The following is a 26,002-nucleotide window of genomic DNA, read 5'->3' on the forward strand; positions in this document are numbered from 1 at the left end:
CTTCCTTAAATCCCTGATTCCTGATGGCTGACTTGTGGAATGGTGTCATCCAGCTGAAGGAGGATATTAGTTTATAATGTTTTACAAATTATCAAAGCCCTAAGGTAGTTGCTTGTAGGATTGGAATGCTAATTAAAGGAATTAATCTCTCTCTGGTATTGCCAGTGTTGCTCATGGATAACGGGAAGAACATTTTCCATGCACTTTCCTCGTGGCACCAGCATTGTCCAGGGCATCCAGCAGCACCTTCCAGCACCTCCTTCCACGAGGGCCTTCTTAAAAATCCTCATGGAATTTTTAAAACTTCAGGGAAGTTTCAGTTCTTGGGTTCAAGGGTTTTAATCTCACCTAAAAGTCATGGGGAGCTGAAAATTATTCAAAATGAAAAAAAAAAAAAAAATTGTTAGGAAGAATCATGACAATATTCTGGGATTTAGGTGCCTGAATTTTCTTAGGGATAAGCTTCTTTTGAGTGGAGTTTTAAACCAGGTACATGGAGATAGTTAAAAATCACGTTTCTAGCTCAAGCTCAAGAGTACTGGAAATCAAAATTTTGAACTGCTCATATTAATAAAATTGTACAGTGTTTACTGTACTAGATTTATATATATTGTATATAACAATTTAACAGATGATAATTCAATTTAATAAAAGATAATTTTCAAAAATACAGAATTCCAATAAAAAAGTGCATAAAAAGAAGATGGCAAATCTGAGAAATACCTTTTTTCCTGCATAAAATGTTGACAGATGTTTGTGGCTCTGTGCATACACAAATAATTCAACATTTTTTAATAGCTGATCTACCTCTGTCAGACCTTGCTGTTCTCACTGGGCAGTTCATCCACTTGGATTCAGTCTCAGTTCCTTCACCTGGATTATTTTAGTGTGTTTTTATTATATTCATATGTGACTTCAGATCCCTGGATTCTGTATCTCAGCATTCCCACTGAGCACAGACCCTTCTCTCTGGCTGCGTCTGGGAGCCCCATTTCTAATTTAAAAGGGGATATTTGAGCATTCAGTGAATTAACTTTGCTGAAAGGCTCAATTTATTTAATAGCAAAGACTAAGCGCTGAAGACAGCCTTGTATCAAAGAAATCCCAGCCCTGCCAGATCCTTGGGATGTCTCTTCCTGTGGGATTTCAGTCTCCTGCTCTGCTCTGCCCACACAGTGTCAGGAGGGCCTCTGAGCAGTGGCACTGTGAAATTAAGGAGTTTTTAAAAAGGTTTGAGTATTAATCCTACAGGGCTGAAGTAAGTTTGAAAAGGAGCTTAACTTTAATGCAGTTATGTTCAACAAATACTGTCAGGAGACCAAAGTATATTTAGGTATTCCAAATCAGGCCACATTTCAGAAGTGATTTAATTAAAAGATTTAACAGCACTAGATCCCATTTTTGTTCATGCTTCTGTTGATTTTTGTTACCCATCACTGTCCTGTCAAACAGTAGAAGATGAGAAAATCCTCTCGGCTTCTGGAGAAAATGGCACAACTGGTGATTCCATCATTCCTTGTTCAGGAATACTTCTTGGAATGGGGATTCTGTGCCAGGCTTTGGGATGGGGGTGGGGGGAACCTGTTTGTGAAAGGGAAAAACCTTCCACAATGTTTTTAATTATGGACTTCAGGCTCAAATCATCTTTGTCCTCACCCTTCAGTATATAAATTCCTTTTTAATGCATTTTATCTTCCAGGGGAGTATTTTTAAGGAAATGCTTGATTCTTAGTTTTTTAAAGAACATATTAAGAAAATAGCTTAAAGAAAATATTTTAAGGAAAATATTTATTAAGAAACATTGGGATTTGTTGTGAAATACATTTTCATCTGCACATCTGTGTCAGTTTAAGGTTTCTCTCCCTTAGCTTGTGTTGTTGTAATGCAGAAAAGATTTGGATTTATCCAAGCTTGTGTCTGAGTCAGGGATGGCTCTCCTGTAGCATGAGAGTTCCTATGGAGACTTCTGGTAAATCTGGATGGAATTCTGTAAGGAGGAATTCCCAGGACTGCTTCTCTGTGTGAGATTTGGTTTTGCAGGAGGTAAAAATAATCAGCTCTGGCCTGTTCCTGAGCAAAGTGCATTTCTTTAACTTACCTTCCAAATCATGTCAAAATATCAAAATATTTGTTGAGCTGAGCTGCAAAATAATTTGTTTTTGGGTAAGAAGAACTAAAACTTCCAGACAGAACACACACCCCACTGCTGTTCCTCAGACATTCAGTGATGATGACGATGGTCTTGTGGTCAGCAGGAGAACCCTTGAAGAGCAGAAATGGTGTCAAAGTGCTGAAGGATTTAAGTGCACATTTTTCCACGTGAAGGAAGCCAATTATTTCTGGCATGAGCAGTGTAGAGCACTCTGCACTCTACAGATGCAAAGATAATCATAGTGGTGACAGCTCTGTCACAAAGTTGTCTTCCAAATGTTGGATTTGAGCCAGAACTCTTTTTTTCCCCTCAAGAATGAGGAAGTACAAAAGCAAAGATGCAGTTTATTAAGAATTCATCCTGTCAAAAGTGGAATCCCCCTGGGATTTATTCCAGAGCTGTGCAAGAAAAAGCAAACTAGCTCCAAGAAGTCTTGGGAGATACTTTTGGGGAATGTATTCCTAGATGTTCCTAGAATCTGTTTTTATCTTCCAGAGTTTTTTAAGCCTTACATGGCAGAATTTGAAGATCTGGTTTTCCATGCTTATGGCAGTCTCACATCAGGGTGTTCTCCCTGATTTCAGTGGAGTTCTCCTTTAACCCTGCGTTGTTAATTTAGTGCTGCCTCCACCAGGTAACTCTCACTGCTGCCAGCCTTGTGGCAATTACAGGAATTATAAAGGGCATTTCCTTCCATGCCTGTGTTCACCTGCAGGACCCTCATCCTGAAATGTGACAACTGCAGGGCACTGCCATGAGATGGTGGAAGCAGATCTTGTTATTATCAATAATTTTGCTTATTTTTGTTTTAAAGGGACATTTTCCTGCATTGGGGGAGGGTGACAGGCATCTGTTGGTGGCTGTTCCATATTTTTCTGTGCTCAGAGGGGGCTGCAGCCCCAACAACAAAGGTTTTGTCAGTAAAAACAATGGCCCTGGCGAGATTGTAAAGGAACAAAATGATGTGCAGAACAATCATCAAGTGACTAATGAGAGCAAACAAAGAACTTGCAAACAAGCCCCAAACTCCTGACAGCAGAAAACACAAAGCTCTGGGGTAAGGGAAAGTGCAGAGCGTGTTCATGGGCACCCAGCTGAAAGGAACCTGGGGCTCTTGTGGTCTTCCAGTGTCCATTGTTCCCCTGTTTGCCGTGGTGAGAGCTCCTGCAGGGTGTGGGAGAAGAGGAAACTCCTTGAGTTTCATCAAACCTTGTCGAGTTAAAGAGGCACTTTCTGTTCCTGTCATCATATTCTCTTCCTGCCTCTTGGTCTGCTGGTTTTATTCCCAGGTTTTCATGCGTATCTGCTCTTCAGCTGGAATATCTTGTGTTTCCTTGTCGATAGGTGGTTTGGGAAAATGCACTCCTGAACAGCACGTGGTCATGCAGGATGTGGATTTGGGGAAACCAAAAAGAAACAGGAGAAATTAATTAGTCTGACAGCAACAGGACAGTGACACAGTTATAAAATTTCCTTAAAATTACTTTCTGTGGAAGTTGTTCAACACAAGGAGCAGAAGCCAGAGAGGATCTTTTTGTGGAGACTCTTAAACCCTTCTTCACTCAGACCTGCTGGCATCCTCTGGGCCTGCTGTAACAGGTCCATGTCTTTCCAGTGCTAAAGACTCTGGGTCTGGATGCAGTGCTCCAGACTGGATTTCAGATATTCCCAGGCAGAACTAGCTAGTGGTACTTCAAGAGTGAGTTGCTTCTGGACCTCACTAAAGCAGACTTACCAATACAGCCTTTGGATGTGTAAGATCATCTGAGATACAGATAATTTTACAGCCTTAGATTAGCCCTGCATTGCTTTGGATGCAATTTCTGTTAACCTGAAATCCTGATTTTACAGAGCTGAAACTTAGGTGCTCTCCCTGCAGGCTGAGGAAGTCCAGCACTCACTCTTGATCCGGGGAGCAGAGTTGGGGTTTGCCCTCAGCTTTTCTTAGGAGCTTTCTCTACTTGCACAGCTCAGTAGAAAAGCAGGATTTTTCCCCAAGAAGGAGCCTGCAAAGGGCAGGCTGGGCAGCAGCTTCCTGTCATTTGGAAGTCAGGCTGCAGCCCTGAAATCCCTGATGGGCATTGACAGGGTGCAGTTGCTCCTGCAGGATCTCTGGGAATGCTGGAACCTGATGCCAGCAGCTCCAGGTGCTCCAGGCAGGTTGTTCAGGGATCCTGCTGGGGCTTTGAGCTGGGCTTTGTTGGGAATTCAGACACAGGTGTTGTGTTTTGTTGACAAACACAGCCCTGATTTACTTCTACATTGAGGGATCTTGATGGCCAGGAAGGGATTTCAGCAGAGACAAATGCTGCAGGGATGGAAGAGTTAAAAAGGAAAAATAAGCAGCTTTTCTTGTGTATCAGGAGAAACTGATGCCAGAAATCAGCATTTTTAAAGGAAAAAGACTGTGGAGTGGAGCTCTAACCCAGCAAGGATGGGTTTTCCTGACCTTCCTTCCTTCTCCTCCTCACGTCCTTGGGAAGTGCTGTTCCATTTCACGGCTCTGAATAGTGCTGAGCGTGGCAAATCCAGCTGATCCGGGCTCTTGACTTTGTTCTGAGTTTCAGATGAGTTTTTAAAATGCTTTATCCTTCACTGTCACATAAAAGGAGATTTGTTGCTCTCTTTGGGCTAAAATACAGAGACTTCTCACCCTAGAGAAGATAGAAGTTGATTCCTCAATTCTAAGAATACCTGTTGACCAATTATTATTGTCTGTACCCCAACCCTTCCTTTTAATATTGATTTTGTCTTTTCTGACACATAAAAATTAAAACCCTCAGTGGAGTCTCATTTACCAAAATCATTCAGCTGAAAATTCCAGACTGTGCCATCCATGAGATCACTCTGTTTATTTAGTGGGTTGGAGGCAGGAGTTTCAAGCACAAGCACTCAGAAAGCTTCACTCAGCATGTTTGTTCTGCCATTCAGATTGTTGGGATTTTAATTTTAAGTAAGGAAAAGTTTTGAATAATATTACAGAAAATCAAGGATGAGAACTCAAGTCCCTGTTCTTAATGGATTCCAAGTGGTTTTCAAAGCAAAGGAGATCAGGGATAGATAAAACAGGGGGTGTAATGCAAATGAGAGTAGGGTGGTAAAAGAATTTAATTTTCATTTTTAATGTAATTATAGTCACATACAAAATTATTTTAATATAAAATAGAGAGTGGAATCTGTGATACAGATCTCCCTTTTGGTTTGGGGGCTGAACAGGAAAATAAGTCACATTACCGGGATGCAGTCCCATTGACTCCAGAGAGAAGTTACCACTCCACAGACACAATGATTTTTGTTCAGCTCATTTCATTCCCTTATCTTTCTGTTTTCAGGCTGCAGGGGAGGGTCAGCTCTGGTTTTGTGCTGTTCCTCCACCCATGTAAGGAAATTCCTTGCCTTCCACATCAGTTCTATTGTTTCCGGCTGAGCGGTGGCAGCTCGGAGAGCCTTTGCCAAGGATTTCAGTGGCAAAATCTGCCTTCAAAAACTGCTGGGTGGCATCAGCTCAGGGAAGGATGGGTGTTTTGAAATGAAAACTTAATCTCACAGAGCCATAGGATGGTTTGGGTTGGAAGGGACCTTAAAGATAATCCCATTCCACCCCTAGTTCGAGGATGATGGTTCTTGTCACAAGCGTGGGGTGAGGGAGTTTAAAATGCATAAAAACATAAATGTGTGTTTGCAAATATCAAGTTATTTCTAGGCAGTGGTGATTCAGATGAGACTGGTGGGAATTAGTCAGTGAAGCCCACATGGCTTTGCAAGTGTGCCTTTAATTGAGGGTTTTTAACTCGCACTGGTTTTGGTGCCTGGTGGTTAAATGAGAGGTTTAGTTTGAACACCTGAATTTAAAGTGTAAAATTATTACCCAGAGCTTCAGCGCAGATTTGAGAAGTTTCTGTGCAAGACAAACATGAAGAGAATACCAGGAATATTTCAGAAATAAATGGGACAACAGGGAAAACTCACCTTGGTGGCTTCACACAACTCTGCATTGTGTTGGACACAGTGTTTCCATCTTTAATTTCTGTTTGCTTTTAAAATAAAAAATACAGAGTAATTCAGCTTGTTCTCTGTCTTCTCCAAGATACTGAAATGATAATTTTTGAGTGGAGTGTGGCTGAGATCTGTAAATGTTTTCATGAAGAGGCCTCATAGTCAGTCACAGAAATGAAGATGAAAATTCTACATACAGTTCTACACTGTATGTTATTTTAAATGAGTAACAACCTCCCAAAGGCAACCAAATGTCTTAATAATAGCTTAAATACTTTCATTTACATATTTACTTTTGAGGGAATTTTCATAGAATGTAGAGTGATTAAAGCTAAATTCCCAAAATGTTCGGTATCATCTCTTGACACAAAAAAAACCCTCCTGAAAATGATCTGAGCTGGGACTGAAGTTTTGTTTCTGGGAAAAACTCTCAAAGTTACACATGAAACTTGGATGTTGAAATCAGAACTGTGTTCTTGTCCCATTTTCTTTATATAATTTTATTGGTTTGAGTTAATATATAGGTTTTCTTCTAAAAATAGGCTTTAATTTGGTTGTGTGTCCATTGTGTTTATTAACAGCTTCAACTCTTCTCAGCCCTAATTCCAGCTTTTAGCTTCTCAAGCTTGGACACAGGGGAAGTAGTTTTGTACCTTTAGTATGGTAATTCTGCTGTAAAGAAATGATTTCTGAAAAAACAGTGACTTTTTCCTATCCTTGGAAATTGTAATTTTGTGCTACTTAACTTCGTATTATCTTGGGTTTGATGCCAGATTTGTTTTTTTTTTTAAAAAACAAACCCTTGATTTCCTTTTGAAGTTGACAAAAAGGCAGATTTTTCAGTGGGGCTGTAATACAGTAAGTGATTTAGTGCTCTCTGGAGAGTCAGAAAGAGAACAAAAGCCATTGTAGAGGAATAATGGGTGTTGGGTTTTTTGATTTTCTTTTTTTTCCCCCCAGTTTCCCCTTCAAGTTGTGTGATGAGAAATTTTGAAAAGACTTTTCCTTTCAAAACCTGTGATGTTCAGTGGTTTGGGTCAGAGTGTTTGTAAGTGAATGAGATTCAGCTGATAAAACCCCACGTGAATGTTAATTTAGATCCCACAGTTCAGCAAGTCTTTTGTTTTAACACGAACACATCCAGCTCGATGTAATAATTACCATTTTATAGAAAGCATAAATCCATTGTTATTGCAAGTCTGGAGCCAGCCAGCTCTCTGATGCTGTGGCTGATGGGATGTCACCTTTTCTGTGCTTTTTAGCCTGTGTTGGAGCTGCTTTCTCAGCCCTGCCTGTGTGATATTGCAGTGACTTTCAGAACTTCAGTTCTGGCAGCTCTCATTGGTATTTAAGAACTTCATCATATTGAAACTGCTTTTAATTAATGAAAGGAGCCAGGCTGTAATGCAGTTCTCACATGCTGACAGACCCGTGTGCTCCCCAGTGTTTTGCCACACTTTGCTCTGATGTTCTTTCTTAAATATCTTTATTTTTTATATCACACTGCGGGGGTTTCTGGCATTTCAGCAGAGCTGTGGTCATTGCAGGAGGAGGGGGGAGATAATGAAGTTAATATTTCTCCCTCTTTTTTTTATCTTTTTTTTTTTTTTTTTTTTACTATTCCTTGAGCTGCAGGCTGCAGCTGGACATGAATTGCTCCCCAGAGCTGCGTGGATGATAATTGGAGGCAGTGAACACGTGTGGGGCTGGGCTGTGTGTGCCTGGCGTGGCTGTGTGAGCTAATTGTGGGGGCACTATTCACGGTCACTGAAGAGGAATAGGCCCTTGGCATCCTGCCTTTCAGCTGACCTATTTTAGCCATCTATCTTGGAGAGGGATCAATCACAACACACAAACACCAACTTCTCTCCACTGGCTCTGCAGAGCACCCAGAGTGTCAAAACCCAAGGCAGAGCTCAGCGTTTAAGACTGAAATGTAATGACACGAGCCCTTCCTGTGGGGTTTGGCAGAAAAACAACATTTGGGCTTGATATGGAGCTGTGAAATTCTCTTTTATGGCATCGTGGGATGAAAAAAATCACAGCTGCTTTGCAAACTGAGCACTCAGAATTGCCTTGCCAAATTGAAATTATTTCTTTACATTTCTTAGCAGAGTTGCACTCCAGCCCCCGTGTTTGAGCTGAAAAGCTTTAGGAACAGTTAAAAGTCAACAGTTCTGTTTTGGGGGAGTTGCAGGCTCCCCGTGGTCCCCCAGGGAGAGCACAGGCAGTCTTGGCAATTTCACCCATCATTTGTATTCTCCGTGAGCACAGGGCTGAGCTGCTGTTGGGGCTGCCTGTACTGGATGTGAAATGAGTGCCCCTGGAATGGGGTGGTGACTCTGGCACTCGTGTGTCCCTTCAGGGCTAAAGGCACAGGGAATGTTCAAATCCTGTGAATCCCAGCAAAGCTGTGCCCACAGCAGCACAAGCAAGAACCAAACCTGTGTCTGTGCATGGCTGCCTGCTTTCTGTGGATTTGCTGCTGGGAGTTTCCTGATGTTTTCCTCATTTGGCTCTAACTCTTGAAATCAGAATTTTTAAAAATTCTGTGTAACAGAGTGTTTGGTGGAGCTGACACCACGGGCAGGAGGCTGGGGCAGTTATCCTATAGCTCTTTCCCAGCCATAGTGGGAAGTCCTTCCTGGGGCAGGGTCTCCAGGAGCTGCCCTGGCTGCTGACCCCTCGAGCCCAGCCTGAATGAAGCCCTGAGTGAACCAGCTACAGTGTGGGGGCTTGGAAGGAATTCCCAGTTTGCCACTGCTTGGGCATAATGGCTTCCTGATGGCCACAGAATTACTAGGTTTGAGTCAGGTTTAATGTGTAAAGCTGGAGGAAACAATCTGCTAAAAATTCCTTTACACTTGGAAGGTGGAGGGTGAAGAAAATTGTGTAGTGTGAGGTGGATTTGGGGTATCAGAGTTTGGATGTGAGAATTGCAGTCCCACAATTTGATTATCCCCTCAAAGCATCCCTCACTGAAGGTGGATGTGTGCTGCTGGAAAAGCTTTGCAGAAGGAAGATCTCTTCTATTCTTCCTAACTTCTGAGGGATTCCATAAAAACATGCAGTGGTTTGGGTTGGAAGGGACCTAAAAGCTCACCCAGTTCCACCCCTGTAATGGGCAGGGACTATCCCAGCCTTCCACTATCCCAGGCTGCTCCAAGCTCTGTCCAGCACTTCCAGGATTTGTGTCTGATTCACTGTGTCTGTTCACCTCACCTTAAACATTGGGCTTGATTTTTCGGGGGCAGAACCTATCCCTTAAGTCCTGCACAATTTCACTCTTTTGTCCCCCCTCAAATTTTCAAAATGATTTAAGTAATAAAATACAGTTTTCTAGAGAAGAACATTCTGAGTGTGTTGGAATGGAATGGAGTTTCCATGAATACACTGTTTAAATGGATATCTGTGAAATATAACCTATTTAAAAACCTATATCACATATATTTAAATACATCCTGAGTTAACTATTTAAATGACATTGTCAGTCACTTGCAAAGTGATATTTAACACAGAACTTGTGTAACCTGCCCTGTGTGATGTGATTTTACAGCTCTGCTCACAACAGAGCTTTGGGGTTTCAACTTCACTGTCACTGCTACGTTTGGGATAAATTTGTGTTCCTTATTTGGTATCTCTGTGCCCAAAACAGCTGGGGACGTGTCCCATCCAGATGTTGAGTGTCCTGGCAGCACTCCCTGAGGAATACTCTGCTTGGCAGCACCCCGTGGCCTGGCAGTTCTGGGTGTCTTCCTTGCCCCCAGTGACATGTCCATGAGCACTCTCCCTTCTCCAGAGCTGCTCTGCCCCTGGGAACAGCTGGATGGGGATGCCGGGATGTTGTTGCAGTGCTGTGTGCTGCCATCTAATGGAGCCCAGCGCTGTCACTCCTCCTGCCAGGAGTGAGGGATGCTCTTCATCCCCTCCCACCCAAACCAGTCTGGGGCTGTGATTGTATCAAAATGCAATTTAAGTTCCTTTTCACTTGAGCAGTCTTGCTCTGGGCTTGTACTTCTTCCACTTCTCTTCCTGTCCACTCCTCACGGGTGTAAATCTGCTAAAAAAAAATGGTGTGAGCATCTTGCAAGTCCCTGGGTGAATACTGATAAATTGTATACAGAGTTACTTAGTGCTTTTCCTGATTTTCTGTATTTCTTTCCTTTGTGCAGGCTCTTGATGGAAATATATATGATCACCTTAAGGATTATTTAATGGCATTCAGCAGGACTGAACTAGAGACATGCCAAGCTGTACAAAACACATTCCAGTTTTTACTGGAGACTTCCAGCAGGGTAAGTTTGAACTGAATGATGCTTTGTAACTGAATCCTTGCAGCATGGACAAATCCCCAGGCCTGAGATTCGCTTCCAAAATCTTGACAAAACTGAAATTTTGTTATTTTTGGTTACTCCTGAGTGGTGTTAGGTTGAAAGGCACCAGACAGTTTTCTTGGGGAGCATTTTTCCTCTAGCAGCCAGACTGCCTTCCCCTGAGTGCATTTGCATCCAGAGATGCTCTGCTCTCCTCACCCTGCACGTTTGGGAGGGGAAATTGCAGCTGAGGATTCTGCAGGGTGTAATCTGGAGCAAAGCCCCAGGAAACTGCTTGGATCATTCCTTAATAATTGTCTGTCAACATAAAATCCAAGCTATTAGGCTGTTTTCTCCCTGGAATTAAGAGTGGCAAACACAGCAAACAAATTAGAGCCCTGTTGTAGACGTGGTTTGTTTGCTTTGTCGAGCAGCCAGACTGAGAGAGGCGTGATCGCTTCCAGGGTAATTTTGATACTTAAATAATTCATCTGCTGGGCTAAAAGAAGGGGAAAAAAAATTGCCATTGAGCTCAGAAAAAGCTGCTTTGGTGCAGTCATAATATTCCTTTTTACGTTTACCTTACCCACCCACCCAGAAACAGAGCTCATTCACACAGAGATCTGGAGCAAAAGCTTATTTAACACGTTCCTTATTTACCTCCAAGCAAGTGATCTCACACCTTCAGAGGTCTAAAGTGAGGGTATGAAAAATGGGCTTCACCCTCAGCTTTGAATTCACTTGGCAGCAAATGTAAAAATAATCAAAGCACCATTTTCTCTTCAGTTGTAGAAGGGCTCAATAATTTACCTTGGGGTGTATTATTCAGTCTGCTTCAAATACCTTCCCCTGAAATGCTGGCTTGGAGTCTTTCAGCTAAACAGGCTTCTGTGTAATGTCTGCATAATTAATTTTTCACTGTTGTATCAGATCCTTTGTGTTCAGAATACTCAGAGAGCTGCCTGGTTGGGACTTTGATCCAGTTCTAAACTGCCATATCCAAACATTTCCTTGGAGCAGGAATCCTTTCCTCAGATATTTGTGTGTGCTGAGGTTGGGGTGCTTCAGAGAGCTCCAGCTCTGGCTGATTTTACACAAGAACCACGTCAGGCTGTGTGTGTGAGTTGTGTTTGTGTTTTACTCCGTGGACACAGTGCCTGGAGAAGGGACAGGAGTGTGAATCCAGCTGGCAGGTCTCAACAGGGCTTTTACAGCTGGTTCCTACAGCTCCATTTGCTTCTCTCCTTGTGCTGCAGGAATGTGGAGAAGAGAAATTTGTGTTGCTTTGCTACTGAAGATGTGTGCTTTGCTCTGAATATGTTAACTAATGGATTTTTCCACAGGCTTTGCTTATCCTTTCTTTCCATAAAATGTTGCAGTAATCAGCCCAAAAAAACCCAAAAAACCAGAAAAAAACATTTTCTCTCCACCAAAACCCATCCGTGTCTTTCAAAGGCAGCTTGAGTTGTTAAACATGTAATAAATTTGTTAGCAATTTAGAATAAACCTGTCATCAAAGCAAAGGTTTTAAATATTTATTGGGGGTTTTGAATGCCTCACCTGTTCTTTGTTAGTTTGCAGTACAAGCTTGGCAGGCTCTGCTCAGAAGAGACACTTCAGGTCATTGGGAGGAATCTTTTTGCTCTCCCATCTGAGCTACATTTCTGTTTGCAGGATGGAATTGAATTGTATTTGCTTTAGGAGGACACAAATTGCTTCCCACAAGTGCCAGGGATGGCTCCTTGGATGGGCAGGGCTGGCTGTCACCTCACGTGATGCAGACTGAGGGAAACAGCTAAAAAACCCAGATTTTGTGTATGAAATGCTGTTTTTTCACTTGAACAGTTTTACTCTAGATTTGTACTTCTTGCACTTCTCTTTCAAAAAAAAAAATCTGATTTTCTTTGGAATATTTTCTGAAATTCCATTTGCTGTTTTGAGTAATATTTCTGTGAGGTTTCTGGTGAGAGGGCAAATAATTTCCTTTATGCACATCTCTAACTGTGCCTTGTTTCTGCATACGGGATATATTTAATGTTTGATTTCAGGTCTGTTGTAACCTGTCAGTTGACATTGACTGCAGAAAGAAACCGTGTAAGAACATTGATTTAATTACTGAATAACAGGAAATCTATTTGGAAAAGTTGCAGCTTAATCCCAAGGATACAGTGTTGCTTTGCAGTCTTTTTATTCTCTTTTTTATCAATTGTCCAATATTTTGTGCAAATGCAGGATTTCATGTGCTGGGCTTGCACATCCTCCCAAGCCTCCTGTTCTGATAAAGTTGTTTTCATTTTTAACCACTTATTGTGGCTTTGAGGGGAAATCTCCTAGGAGTGCTGTTGGAAAAATGAGTTTTCTGCTTTGAACTGATTTGCTGGGCAGTCAGATTTCTGGGGAAAACACATCAAAATATCTGTGGAGGTGTTTACATCCTCAGTAACTTCATTTTGGGGGGGTTTTCCTAATTGAACTTAAAATAGCTCCACATATTTGGCGTGGCCCAGGGTTGTGTGCTCTGGTCAGTGTTCACGTGGATCTAAAGGACAATTCAATGGAATAGCTGCTTAAATTAAATTATTTTGATGCCAGATCAGTGCTGAGCATCCTCTGAAGCTGCAGATGTTTCCTTCTTTAGTATTTTCTGAATTTCTATTTCTGGGAATTCGTGATGCAAATCCCTGTCTGTTTTCTCCCCATTTGAGTGTGTTTATGTTCAACTGCTCAAATTGGAGCAGTAATTATGTACTTTTCTGGTTTAGATGAGTGTGTTATTGGCCCTGGAGGACTATTTACTTTCTTTAACTGGAGATTAATTTTTTACAGTTCAGTATTTCAGCAACACGAGCATCAACATTTTGCTGCATTAGAGAACAAGTTTTATTTCCCATTGTCCATGCAGCACAGAGTTCTTGGTCATGCACAGTGCTGCTATTTCTGGATAAATACCATCTTTATAATCTCCTTTGTACATGTAAACCCCCAGTTTGGTAATAAATTGATATAATTTTGATGCATTTTCATCAATTGAGGCAGTGAATGCTCTGTGAGAGTTCTTCAGCCAGTGATCCTATTTTTTCATCTTGCAATCACTGGGTATTTCTTTGTAAATCTGTGTAAATTGTGACATAAGAGGTTTGTTTAGGGATCTGTGTCATGCTGCCTGAAACATATCATTAAACAAATTTGGGAGCTGAAGGAGTTTTGCTTCAGCAAAATGCAAAGCTTGGAGAGTTTTCTCTGAAAGCAATTTAATAAAGAGAGATGAAGTTTGTAACTGATTTTGGATGCATTATTCCAAATAAGTCTTTTCAGCTCCCACAATTAATAATTTCTGCCAAATTTAGACTTTCCATCTCAAGAAAGAGCAATGCACAGGAAATTACCCACAAGAGGAGGGAAAAATATTTATGGCAGTGACACCACAGGGTGTCTATTCTGTAGCTGGTGTTTTTCCCCCATTTTGTAGGTAAATGGCAGGGATATTTTAGGTCCTTGTCACTCCCTATGTGTCCTGCCAGTGCCTCTGAACCACTCAGGTCCTCAGTTCTGTGCTGATGCACCCAAGCTTCTGCTGCAGGTTTAATCTCAGCTGGAAGCTGTGCTGCTTTTGCTCTCCAGCTGTTTTTCAGTTCACCAAACAAGGAGTCTAAAGAAACCTTTTTCTTTCCTCAGGTGGTGCGGGATTACAATCTCCAGCTGTTCTTGCAGGAGAACTCCGTGTTCCACAAACCTCAGCCTTTCCAGTTCCAGCCCAGCGACAGCGACACTGTAAGAGCCCTGTGAATCCCTGCACTTACTTGGTCTTGCTCTATTTTAAAGCAGATTGTTCTAAATGGGGAAGAGAATCACTGGTATCCCAGTCTGGTTTAACCTCGTGCTGGTATTTTTGGGAAAGAAAGGGAGAGTGGCCTGGTTGCAGGAGGTGGGTGATGATAAAAAAAGCATCAAATAGACTCTAGATCATCCACAAAAGAGCAGAATCTTTTTTTGGCTTCCAGATTGTGACTAACAGTCCTCTGTTTCACTGCTTTCAACCTAATTCCTACTAAATTTTGTTGCCTTTTTATCCTGCTGGTGAGGTTCTCGTAATACTCACTAATACTGGGTTAAAACTGTGCCAAGTAAAGTGTCCCTGCACACCTAAATTGCTCAAGGAATACTTAGAGATACATATAAAGAGTGTTACTAAAAATAATACTGTTAAAACACTGCATTCCAAAATAATATGCAAGAATCTTGTCTTGGTTTCTGTGTTGCTTCCAAAGCAATCATTAATGACATTAAAAGTGAGTGAATCAGGGTATGTAAGTGCATTTCCAAACAGCACCTTGATTAAAGTGGATTCTTGATGTCCCATTGACATTACTGATGTTATTTTTAAAAACAGCTGTTTAAAATAAGTTTGGATCTTTAAAGCATATAGACTTTTTCTGACTTGAATTCTTTATTGAACTGACTTGGGCAGTCCTGATCTGCATTCAAGTGATTCAGATCAAGACCTGCATAAGGGTGATTTTCCCAGTCACCCTGACATCTCTGACTGGCTCCTTTGTATTTCCCTTTCAGCAAACTCTGATTTTGATTTTTATTCCAGAAAGAGTCAGTTATTCCCATAAATAAACGTTTGGACAATGCTCTTGGGTGGGATTTTGGGGCATCTGTGCAGGACTGGATAATGTTGATGGGTCCCTTCCAACTCAGGATATTCTGTGATAAATTTTAGCTTGTTCTTTATAACAATGAGCAGAATCTTTCTGAGTCTTTGCTCTGCCTCTCTAACCTTTGCTGCTGTGTTCTCATCCCTGTGCACTCCCTGCATCCAGAGTTTTAATGCAGTTCAGCTGGTGGAGATTGAGCCCTCACCTGTCAGTGCTATGAGAATGACCATAGCAGAGGTACCTGGAGGTGTTTCTGGTCAGCCCTGTGTTATCCCTATGCATGTGGGATGCTGAATTTACACTCTGGACAGGTGGCAACAGAATGCACAATCTCTGTATATATAAAACAGAAAAGGTAAAAAAAAAATAATAAAAAAAAAAAAAAAGCTTTTTTCACAATGAGACTTCAAGGAGGAAAAATCAATTTAAGGATGTTAGTCGTGGGGGGCAGCTTCACACTTCTCCTTTTGTAATTGATACTCTAATCAATTTGGGGGTTTGTAATTGATATTCTAATCTGCTGGGGCATGAATTAAAGTTTCACAGCTGAAGACAGTGCTGTGTGAAATTGGTTGCTGCTCCTGTGTGAGAGGGAAAGGTCTGAGCTGCAGGCTCTGAGTGCACTGGAGAAATGCAGCCCCACTGCTGATCCATTTGGCTCTTTTTCCAGAGCGCCATCCCCATGGCCAGGAGGGCTGGAAGTCTCTCCCAGTAAACTCCCCAGTGTGGGGAATGCCAGGATTCTGTGCCATGGCACTTGTGTGGGCTCAGGGGGTCCACGTGTGCTGCCGCTGCTGCCTCACTCCAGGAATTTTTGGGAAGCAATGAATGGGTCCTTCATGTCTCTTCGCTTGATTAACCTCCTTGGGCTGCAGAATTCCTGCATTTCCTCAGTGCTCTGCAGCTTTTTAATCTTCAGCTGCTTGGGCTGTAACCAATTTTCCCCAAAATAATTCAATTATGCTTCTTTATGATCCATGTAATTCTGCTCAGCTGAGAGGATCCTACCTGGACAATCCCATTTTTAATCAATAAGTACAGGAGAATGAAGGGTCTTGCTCAGGCTTTTGAATTGGTCAGAAATTGGGTTTTCTAATTGATGGAGCAACACTTAATTGCAGGAGAACAGTCACCAAGCATTCTTTTGCCACATGTTCTGTTTCTAGATGTTTTGCAGAGGTTTCTCAGTTGGCTTTTAATTTCTGTGTGTTGTGCATGATAATTTTCACACCAAGGACTGAAGGAAAAAAGTAGAGTCATAAATACATCTCATCAAAAGTTTAATATGAACCTTTTCCAAGAACAAGTTGTGGGCTCTCTTCAGGCTGATCCACTGGGACTGGGCTCAAAATTCAGAGTATTTAAGTGTTACTGGAATGGAGTTGTGAGGGCTGTAGGCAGGAAGAATGTTATAAACAATATGGATGTGGAGCCCTGAATGGAGAGATCTGAATTCTGGTGGAAATTCCACTTTTCCGTGGTCCATCCCGGACTTCTGTTTTATTACCAGGATTTCTGTGCAATCCTTGAGTCAGGGACAGCCCAGTTTGCTTCCAAAATGATCCCAACATGCACAGTCAGAGCAGAAGGGTCTGTTCCTAAGAAAGGAAGGAATGAAACAATTTTCCATCAACTTCCAGGAGTTTTGATCCCAAAAATCCCAGTTGTTCTAGGCAAAATGTACACTTCTGAGCGGCCTCCAAGAGAAAACCACTTCAAAATGCTTTACATCAATCAGGTTTCCTTTATCTAAAAAAAAAAAAAAGTATTTGAGCTGGAATTTAATCAATTGATTTCATTATCTTTGTTCATTTTGATGGCCATAAATTCTTATTTTTAAAAAAGAAAGTTTTCAGAAATATCCCTTAAACAAACCACTTACCCTTAAAGAAATGGTTTGGTCTAAAAATACTCAGAAAGAAATGATTGATCAGTTCCTAGCAAACTTTAATCCTCTCCAGAAAAGAATTCCCAGCGTGGATTTATAGCCAGCAAAGCAGAGAATGGAAAAGAATCTTTTAAAACACTTTTATCCTCCCAAGGAAATGGAGCCTTGCTCCATTTTCATCATGCCCCATCCTCCCACGAGGGAAGGGATATTTCTGAATTCCACAGAAATGCCCTGTGCTCACAGATAAGGCACGGGAACAGGGCAGAAGAGAAGGGAAATTGGCCAGCTTTTCTCTGTTTCCTGCTTGGAAAAGCTGCTTTTTCCTTGATCCCAGGGTTATCTCGTGGGAAAAGGAGGCAGGTGACACAAAAGTGTCCCTGGAATGGGGGGAGAAGGGCCCTGAAAAGCTGACATTTCATTTTTGGGGTATTTTTCCTGTTTTTTATTCACTGTTTCCTCAGAGAACATGAGGAAAAGCTGTGGCCCAGCTGATTTCTCCCACTGCTTCGTGACATGAAAATAATGTTATTTTTTCCCTCTTAATTTGCACAAAAACACCTCAGGAAGTTGAGAGGAAAGTTTTGCAGTTTCCCCCCCACGTAACTTGGCTGTTTCATGGGTAGATAGTGAAAACAGAGATGAATTTCCCTTTTCAGAAGAACATCTTGGAATTTCTCAGCATCTTCTATGAAGGAATTTTATATAAGTTACATAAAAAGGGCCTATATTTCTATATTTACAGTAGTTTGTACATTTAATACCAGAACAGACCAGGTTTAAGTACAACTTTCTTGAAGTTAAACCTAAAAAAAAAAAAACCAAAGTTACTATTTAATTTGATCAAGCTTTTAATACTGGAACAGACTGGTTTTAGGTATAACCTTTTTGAGGCTAAATATATATCACAAAGAAGTAATTACTTAATTTTATTCAGTATTAGGAATTCTTTTTGAGGAGAATTACAGCCATTCAGATAAAGAAATGATCAGTGGGTGTGAGTGGGCAAAGCTCTGCCTTCCTTCTGTGACTTGACCCATCTTGTGCCTGTCTAAAACTGATTTTATTTAATCCCTCCCACCCCATCTGTGCTTAAAATAAGATCTAAAATCTGATATTTATATTTGAGGTTGATACTGAAGAAAAAGGAAAGTTTTGGATCTACTGGGGATTTAACTTAGGTTGAATGTGAGGATCATTTCTCATTTTCTCCTAAGTATAATGAGCTGGAATTGGCTCCCAACTTAATGGATTTTATTTTAATTTGCACCACCTGATTTTAATTTAGAGAGCACACAGAATTCTTTGGCTTTTAGCAGTCAGGAAACAAAATTTAAGCAAAGCTCTGAGTATTTTCTAACAATGAAAATCAGAGAGCAGAAGTTGCACCAGAAAGCAGTGGCCACTTCAGAACTACAGATTTGTTTATATTGCATTGAAAATACCCACAAAATCAGTTTTTCTGGGTCAAACTTGGTTTTAAAAGGTTTTTTTTCTTGTTTTTTTGGGGGTTTTTTTGCCTTTGATTACCTAATGAGGGCCATTTTTCCATATTTCTAGTCCTAATAGATTTTTGAAAAAATTGGCTGGGAATGCAGCTGCTGTGAGAGCTGAGGCAAATGAGGATAATTATGAGGGTGAGAATAGAAGTAAATCACAAAAATACTTTGCACTCTAATTTCAAGATTAATTTCAGTGAGAACAATAAGAACCTTTAAAAATAAATAAGATTCAAATTAATTTTAACAAAAGGGTTGTGCTTTTCATCTCTTGTATGCAGCAGCAGTTCTTAATGCAGAAACATCAAGGCCTAGGAATAACAAAGCTGTGTTGATCACTGATATTTAATAAAAGTCAATGCTTTTAAGATTCTAGACTTCCAAAACAAAAACAAAAAAAGAAACAAACAAAAAAACCCAAAACCCAAACCAAAACAAAAAAAAAGCCAAAACAAAACATCCCTGCCCAGTCTGATGTTCCCTTTCCTTCTGCAGCCCCCTCATCAATTTATTAGATTTATATAATATTGTCTAGTATTAATAACATATTATAAATTTGTTAGTTTAAAAAGCAGCATGTGGTTCTATAAAACAGCAATAATAGGTTGATTTGGATTTTACCTTATTGTAACAAATATGTGATAATAATAATAGTGGATTTAAGTCCTTTTTTGTTATTCTGAGGGGGAAAAAAATCCCCTTTATGCAAAAAAAATCTGAATTTTTAAAGATGAGGAGTGTCCAGTTTGAAATGTTGGAAATTGACTGAGATATGAGCCAGCCCCAGCTCACTCTTGGCTAAATTAAAATCAAATTAATTCAGCAACAGGAGACTGAAAGGAGCCCCAAAGTTGGCTCACGATTTTCTCAGAAGTGCTGAGTTTAGCAGTGAGTTGTGTGAAAAATGTCATGTGTGTTCCTTCCTCCTCCCCAGGGTGCTGCTCTGCAGCTTTGGCATGGAAACTTCTTGTTTTCACCTCTCTTTAAAAGAAATGCCAGGTTTTTAGCTGTGTTTCATGTCGGTGCTTTGCATGCAATAAATGTTCCCTGCATTTTGCCTTGCTAAAGTGAACTTTTTTAGGCTTCAGCCACAAAAATAAGGAACTTTGAGGCTCAAGAGCTGGTTTTGTCTTTGCTTTCAAGACAGCACTGTGCCATCTGCATCTGGATACAACCAGATAAATAAGAATAATAAGAATACAGGCTGAGTTTGGCCTGTTGGGAGGCAAATCCTGCACCTGCACCAACATTTCAGACCGAAATGGAGAAGTGACATGTGCCTGCAGCCTGGATGCTTTTGTTAATTTAAGAAGCAGCATTGCTGCCCCTAAGCTTTTTAGCTGCTTGGAGCCATGCAGAAGTTTCTGTTTGGTTTTCTGATCGAATTTTTAGCACTAAACACTGGTTTTGTTGTAACCCAAGCCCTGAGGGAGCAGCAGAGTGCCCATCTATGTTTAGCTCAGGTTTTTTGGCTCTCCCTTCATTCCTTGGCCACGCAGGCTGGGTTTGGTTTCCCTCTCTTTTTGGGAGAGGTTAAATTGAGGTATTTCAGGCCTGAAAACACTTCAGCTTCGTGGAGTAAACCAGGATCAGACCCTTCAGTTCCTCCTCCTTCTTCCCTGCAATTTGGACTTCAATGTCCACAGCAGATAAATCTGGCTTAGCTCCTTTCTTCTCACCTATTTTAATGGCAGCTGAGTTTTCATTTTCCTGATGTTCCTGTCCAGTCTGTCTTTTCCCTGAGGGTACAGAGTTAAGGCTTTTCATTGCCACATTTTTATTTTTGTTTTATTTTTAGACCTTTAGGCCAAGGGTGAGGTCTGTCTGGGTGCAATACTGCTTTATAAATAACTAATAAAAGTCTGATCCTACAAAATTCCTTTATTTTTTAGGAGGCCTTAAAGAGTAGCCACAAAGTCCACATTCATTTTTCTGGTCAAATACTTTTGATTATAAATAGACTAAAACCCAAAATCACACTTGGGGTAATGGAGAAGATTATCAAGTGACTGAAAAGTCTGGATTCTTTCCATATGAAAATGAGCTGCTGAGTAGGAGCAAGAGCAGTGGGAGCACTGAAAATATGTTATGGGCTCTTTTCACTCTCAGATGTTTGATGGGGAAGAGGGAATGTCAAAGATTCTGCTCAGGTTTAGGCTCAGGTGGAAGCTGTGGAAGAAGCTGTGTGATGAACTGGGAAAAAACCGAGGTGAAATGTTACCTTAAGGATTGGATGTGCCTAAATAAATCCATGTGTTGTTTTCTTCAAGTTTACAATGGAGGAGCTTAACAGAGGTAATGAAAGGAGGCAGTAATGAAGGAATGTGATTCTCTAAATCCATCTCAATAAAAGCCAGTTTGCTAATTAAATTGAGGGGATGGGTGAAGAGATCCTCGCCTGAAGCTTCACCTTCCCACCTGATCATCCCAGGGCTGGCCCCGTGCCTGTACCTCTCCTCTTCCTCCTCTGGGCTGCTCCACACCTAGCCTGACAATTCCCTGTGCCTGGAAAATAACTCTGGCTGGCATTTCACACACTCAGAATAAAGGCCAGGTTCAGTTTTGGCAAAGAACTTCACTGAACAAATAATGAGCTGAGCCAATTTTGCCTCTTTTTCAATTATATCCCCTGATAGGCTGTCAACAACAGTTAGGAATTTTTGTCTCTTCCTTGAGGACAGTGTAATCTAAAGGGCAGAAAAATCTTGTTTTCAGAATGACTTCAGTTTGCCTCCTGGTGTTCTTGGTTTCACCCCAGTCCGTGCCAAATGCTGGTGTAGATGATGAAACTCTCATCCTTCCTTGATACAAATCATTCCTCTTTTCCTGCTAAAATACCTGATAACAGCATCTCCTCTTCTTCTGCAACAGCTGGAGGCTTCCCAGCTACCCTGAAAATAATTCCATGTCTTTCAGCTCTCTTACCCTTTCCTGATGGCTAACCTTGGGTTTCTCCTGCCTAAACAACCTTTTCATCCTTCTGGGCTTTTTCTCTAGTTTCAAACTCCACCTGATGAAGAAAAATGGTGTCATTTGAACCACACAGAGTGAGAAATTTGTGACACAGGCATTTCTTTCACACTTCAACAGCTCTGTGCGTATTCTCTCTTCTTGAGTCAATTTGCAAGGGATTTTTTTTTGGTTGATCTCACAGGCTGGGCAGGATTATGTCAGGAGTTGTGTTGAAAAGGAGAGCAGGGGGGTTGTGGATTGCAGTGTCTGGATCAGGGAAAAAAAAATATCACAGGGACTGGTTGAGGTTGGAAGGGATCTCTGGAGGTTGTCTGGTCCAGAGCTGGTTGTCCAGGGCTGTATCCAGGCGGCTTCTGGATATCTTCAGAAATGGAAGATGATTCTGTGATTCTGTTACAAATGGAAATGATGGAAAGATTGGGAATGATTTCAGTAATTCCATGCTGGAAAATGTTCCTGTTGTGTTCAGCCTGGAGACAGTGCAGAGAACTATTTCATCTTGCTTTAGTTGGAAATTCTTGAGGGGGACAATTTTACTTTTTGTCATTGACACAACAAAAGCAGGAGTAAGATGGAACAATATCAAAAATGTGATTGGAAATTCCGGACTCTGTTTTGCAGACGCAAACATTTTTGGGCAGAAACCGTCACGCTGAACTGAAATATTTGATGGCTTTGTGGTTTGATCACAATTTACAAAGAATGAGCCTCTTGGTCACACTAAACTTTGCATCTTTAGGAAGGAATTGTTCCCCGTGAGGGTGAGCAGGCCCTCACACAGGGTGCCTAAGGAAGCTGTGGCTGCCCTGGATCCCTGGCAGTGTCCAAGGCCAGGCTGGACAGGGCTTGGAGCAACCTGGGACAGTGGAAGGTGTGGCACTGGATGGGCTTTTAAAGCTCCTTCCATCCCAAACCATTCAATGATTCCATGATCTTTGCTTCCTATAATGCCTATTTCCTTTGAGAATTGAATTCTTCTGAGCTTTCGGAGTTGCCTTCCCACAACCTGGTCCCATCCCAAAGTTCACCAGGAAGTTCCTGTCACACCTTCCGTGTTTCATAAGAAGCAAGACCCCAGGCTGATAAATGTAGCACAGAGTTACCCTGCAGGCAAACACAGAGGTCTGGGCCATCATAACTCATCCCTTGCTGCCCGTTCCAGAGCCGACAGCTGGAGTCAGAGACGGGAACGACCGAGGAGCACAGCCTGAACAAGGAGGCGCGGAAATGGGCGACGCGCGTGGCCCGTGAGCACAAGAACATCGTCCACAGCCAGAGGGTAGGTCTGGGACAAGCACATCCCTTGGCACAGGGGCTGCTGACAGCACCAGGGACTCACCTGGGGCCTGCCTTCACGTGGCTGTCAAAAGTCAGTTCCACACCGGGAAAATCCGTGAGGAATTGGCCGTTAAATCTAATGCGAAGAGGCAAAATTAGATGGGAACTGGTAAATTTATTTCTGTGTCTGTGGCTCAGCTCTGAAGAGCCAAGGGCTGTGTTTGGGCATCAGGCAGCTGGGTTTTGGAATGTGTTGAATGTGTCTTTTAGGAGGGAGAATAAAGACAAAAGTTCCTTGCAAAAAATCCAGCCATGGAGTCTGCTGTGCTTTCACCACACCCTGCCCAGTTTCCCGGTCCTCCATACAATTCCAGCCCCTGAGCACAGCATCACCTGGAAAAAAACAGCATCCAGAATGCTCTGACATCTCTGGGAAGGCTCCAGGGAGAGCTCAGTGCCCCTCCCAGTGCCTAAAGGAGCTCCAGGAGAGCTGGAGAGAGACCTGGGACAAGGGGTGGAGGGACAGGACACAGGGAATGGCCAGAGGGCAGCGTTAGAGTCATCACCTTTTATTTCCTGGGATGCACCTTTGTCAGCCAACCCCAGCATCCAAACTGTACCCGATTGTCACAAATTCCTGTCCTTGGCACCTACTGCACCTGTGCTGTGTTCCCTTGTTCCTGGCAGACCCTGGAGGAGCTGGAGTGCCACGGGGCCGTGATGTCCGAGCAAACCCGAGCGGAACTGGAGCAGAAAATAGATGAAGCCAGGGAGAGCATTCGCAAGGCTGAGGTAAAAAGGAAATTCTTTTGGCATTTTCACTTCCTTCCCACAGGTAGATCTTGGTTACAGCTTCATTTGGTTGGTGGAAATGTGTATTTTTAGCATCAAAACCCAGGGAGTTTTAAGATTTTTTTTTTTCTTTGTTTGGTATTTGTCAAATCTTTATGAAAGTCCAGATCAAAAAAATTATGTTAAAAACACCTTCTGATGAAGAGTGAGTCCTCTTGCTACATTTTTCACTGTCAAAGGTCAAGAATCTCTATATTTAGGGGCTTTATCAGAAACAGATTGGAAAACAATCTCATTGTTTTTTACTAATTTCCTTCTGATTGAAGGAATTAATACCAGAAAATGGTGATTTTATCTGACTTCATATTTTTAGGTTCTAGAACTGCCATGTGCTGTTGTAGTGGGTTCTGATACACAAACTAAATCTGATTGTGGATGAGAAAACATTGGAAATAATCCTTGTATCTCTAATTTTAGTGTGAGGGGCTTTTAAAAGAGTTATAGAGGTTTTTGAGATCTGTTGTGAGTTAAGACTCATGAAAAAATTAACTTTTTATTTGGCTGCCAGTGCTGGGCTGGTAAAAGTGAACTGTTTTCATGACCACTGACTGAAAAACCCCATTGCAGGCAGCAGGATCTGATCTGCTGGGTTTTGGGTGAGTGGGTTGCTTAATTAAAACTGTAGGAGAAACCTAATTGTTTCAGTGAAACGCTTCTTATACCTCAGAGTACCTGATGTAATTAGGAATGTGATTTACAGGTGAAGGGGTTAGAAAATACAGAGCAAAAATATTCCTCCTCCTGGCAGGAGAACTGTCAGGCTCCCTTTTTAAAGCAAATGCAGGATGTGTTTCTCTTAAAACCTAATTCTTACAGAAAGTGGTTTAAAAACCTGTTTTGAGTAAATTACTTCCAAGAGACCATACTCCAGAATACTTGTGTATATGTGTACTTAGTTAATTATTAAATCTGCAAAGATAAAAGCAGCAGCAAGAAATAAAATCAGGCTAAGAAATTGCCAAAGAGAAAGTTCTTGCAGCAAAATATTATAAAAGGTACAAATTAAACCATTCTGGAACTAACATGAGTTAGGAGAGAGGGAAAGTGCCAAGAAGTGGGAATTTTATATATTATTTTCTCCATGACGTGTTTTAGCTAATACAAATAGTGTATTTTCCTGGTTTTCCAGTGTGTTGGAATTAAAGCATCCCTTATCTTGCTAACATTTCACACGTGCCCTGTTTTACAAGGGAATGTGGTGCCAGTGCCAAGTGCTTGAGGATGAAACTCAGTGATTGAGGGATCTTTGCCAACTTCTTTCTCTTCTGCTGCGTATTTTAAAGACATGAAGTTATCCCTGAGCTTTTGGGATGGTGTGGAAACCTCTTTGTGGGAGTTTTCTGTATTGCCACCAAAGCTGTTTATACTGTAGCATTGTTTAATTATTTTTTCAGATAAGCCAATAAGTGAATTTAGGGAGATTTTATTTCCACTTGGGAATGACTTTTCCTTTTAGGCCTGCTGGTCCCCACTCCCCTAAGACTGAGCTCAAGACCAGAAATCAGACAAAATCCTGGAGAAGAGCAACCTAAACTTTGAGCTAGAACCTGTTCTTTGGGAATGCAATTGTAATTCCTTGCAGTGTGTGAAAACCAAACATTCCTGCATATTTAAGTGCACCTGACTGAGTTGGAGTGACTGAGGGTTGGGTAGGGGAATGGTATTTGTGCAAAAAGTTATTTAGGCTGTAGGGAGGCTGTGCAGTTTATTCTGGTATCACATCTGAAGGTGTGTGAGGATGACAGAAATTAGATTTTTATTTTATTTTTCTCTTGAAATGCTTGTTCTTTTTATGGAAGTTTTTATACCTGTTCTATCTCATTTTGGTTTCTTGACTCGTTCATTTTCCTTTGCAAATCCACTTTCTCCTTTCTTTTCTGTCCTCATAATTTCTGAAGAGGAAGACAACTTCAAAAACTCATTGGGATTAAATCTTTCTGGTTTGGTTAGAGAGGATTTTATTGGTAAAGGTTTTTTTTTTTCCTAGGGTGTATTGGGCATAGAAGTGCTCATCTCATTTCCCTCTTCCTTGGAGACCCTGAATCCAGGGAAATCTAAGCCCTGGGAGGAGCTGAGGAGCTGTTCCCTATGGATAACTGGATTTAACAAGTACAGGAGTGTGGAAACAGGTGTCATTTGAAAGTACAGCAAGGGAAATGAGTAAAAATGTGCTCAGGATTAGGAAATATTGGAGAATCCCAATTGTTTTGTGTTCTGCAGGATGAATATAAACCCTCAGACTGGCACATCCACAGCTCAGTGGGTTATTTCTGATCCTTTTCTCCCTGGGATAACAGCTATTTTCCCTTGTGATGTTTTCAGGGAGCAAACTCCTTGATTAGAGTTAGGGGAAAATTAGGAATTCCAGCAGAGTGCTGCTGTGCAGGTGA

The 26,002-nt window shown here is 41.5% G+C and overlaps 1 protein-coding gene across 1 annotated transcript in view; it reads left to right on the top strand.

The window, feature by feature from the left end:
- FCHSD2 (FCH and double SH3 domains 2) overlaps window positions 1-26,002 on the top strand; it is a 118,747-nt gene that overhangs the window by 77,637 nt on the left and 15,108 nt on the right. Inside the window, exons 9-12 of the mRNA XM_041460435.1 lie at window positions 10,321-10,443; window positions 14,137-14,232; window positions 22,645-22,761; window positions 23,448-23,552. Of these exons, the coding sequence (XP_041316369.1) occupies window positions 10,321-10,443; window positions 14,137-14,232; window positions 22,645-22,761; window positions 23,448-23,552 (441 nt within the window). The remainder of the gene's footprint in view (window positions 1-10,320; window positions 10,444-14,136; window positions 14,233-22,644; window positions 22,762-23,447; window positions 23,553-26,002) is intronic.

Source organism: Pyrgilauda ruficollis, unplaced genomic scaffold, assembly GCF_017590135.1.
Source record: "Pyrgilauda ruficollis isolate IOZ18807 unplaced genomic scaffold, ASM1759013v1 scaffold143, whole genome shotgun sequence".
Classification (NCBI taxonomy): Eukaryota; Metazoa; Chordata; class Aves; order Passeriformes; family Passeridae; genus Pyrgilauda; species Pyrgilauda ruficollis.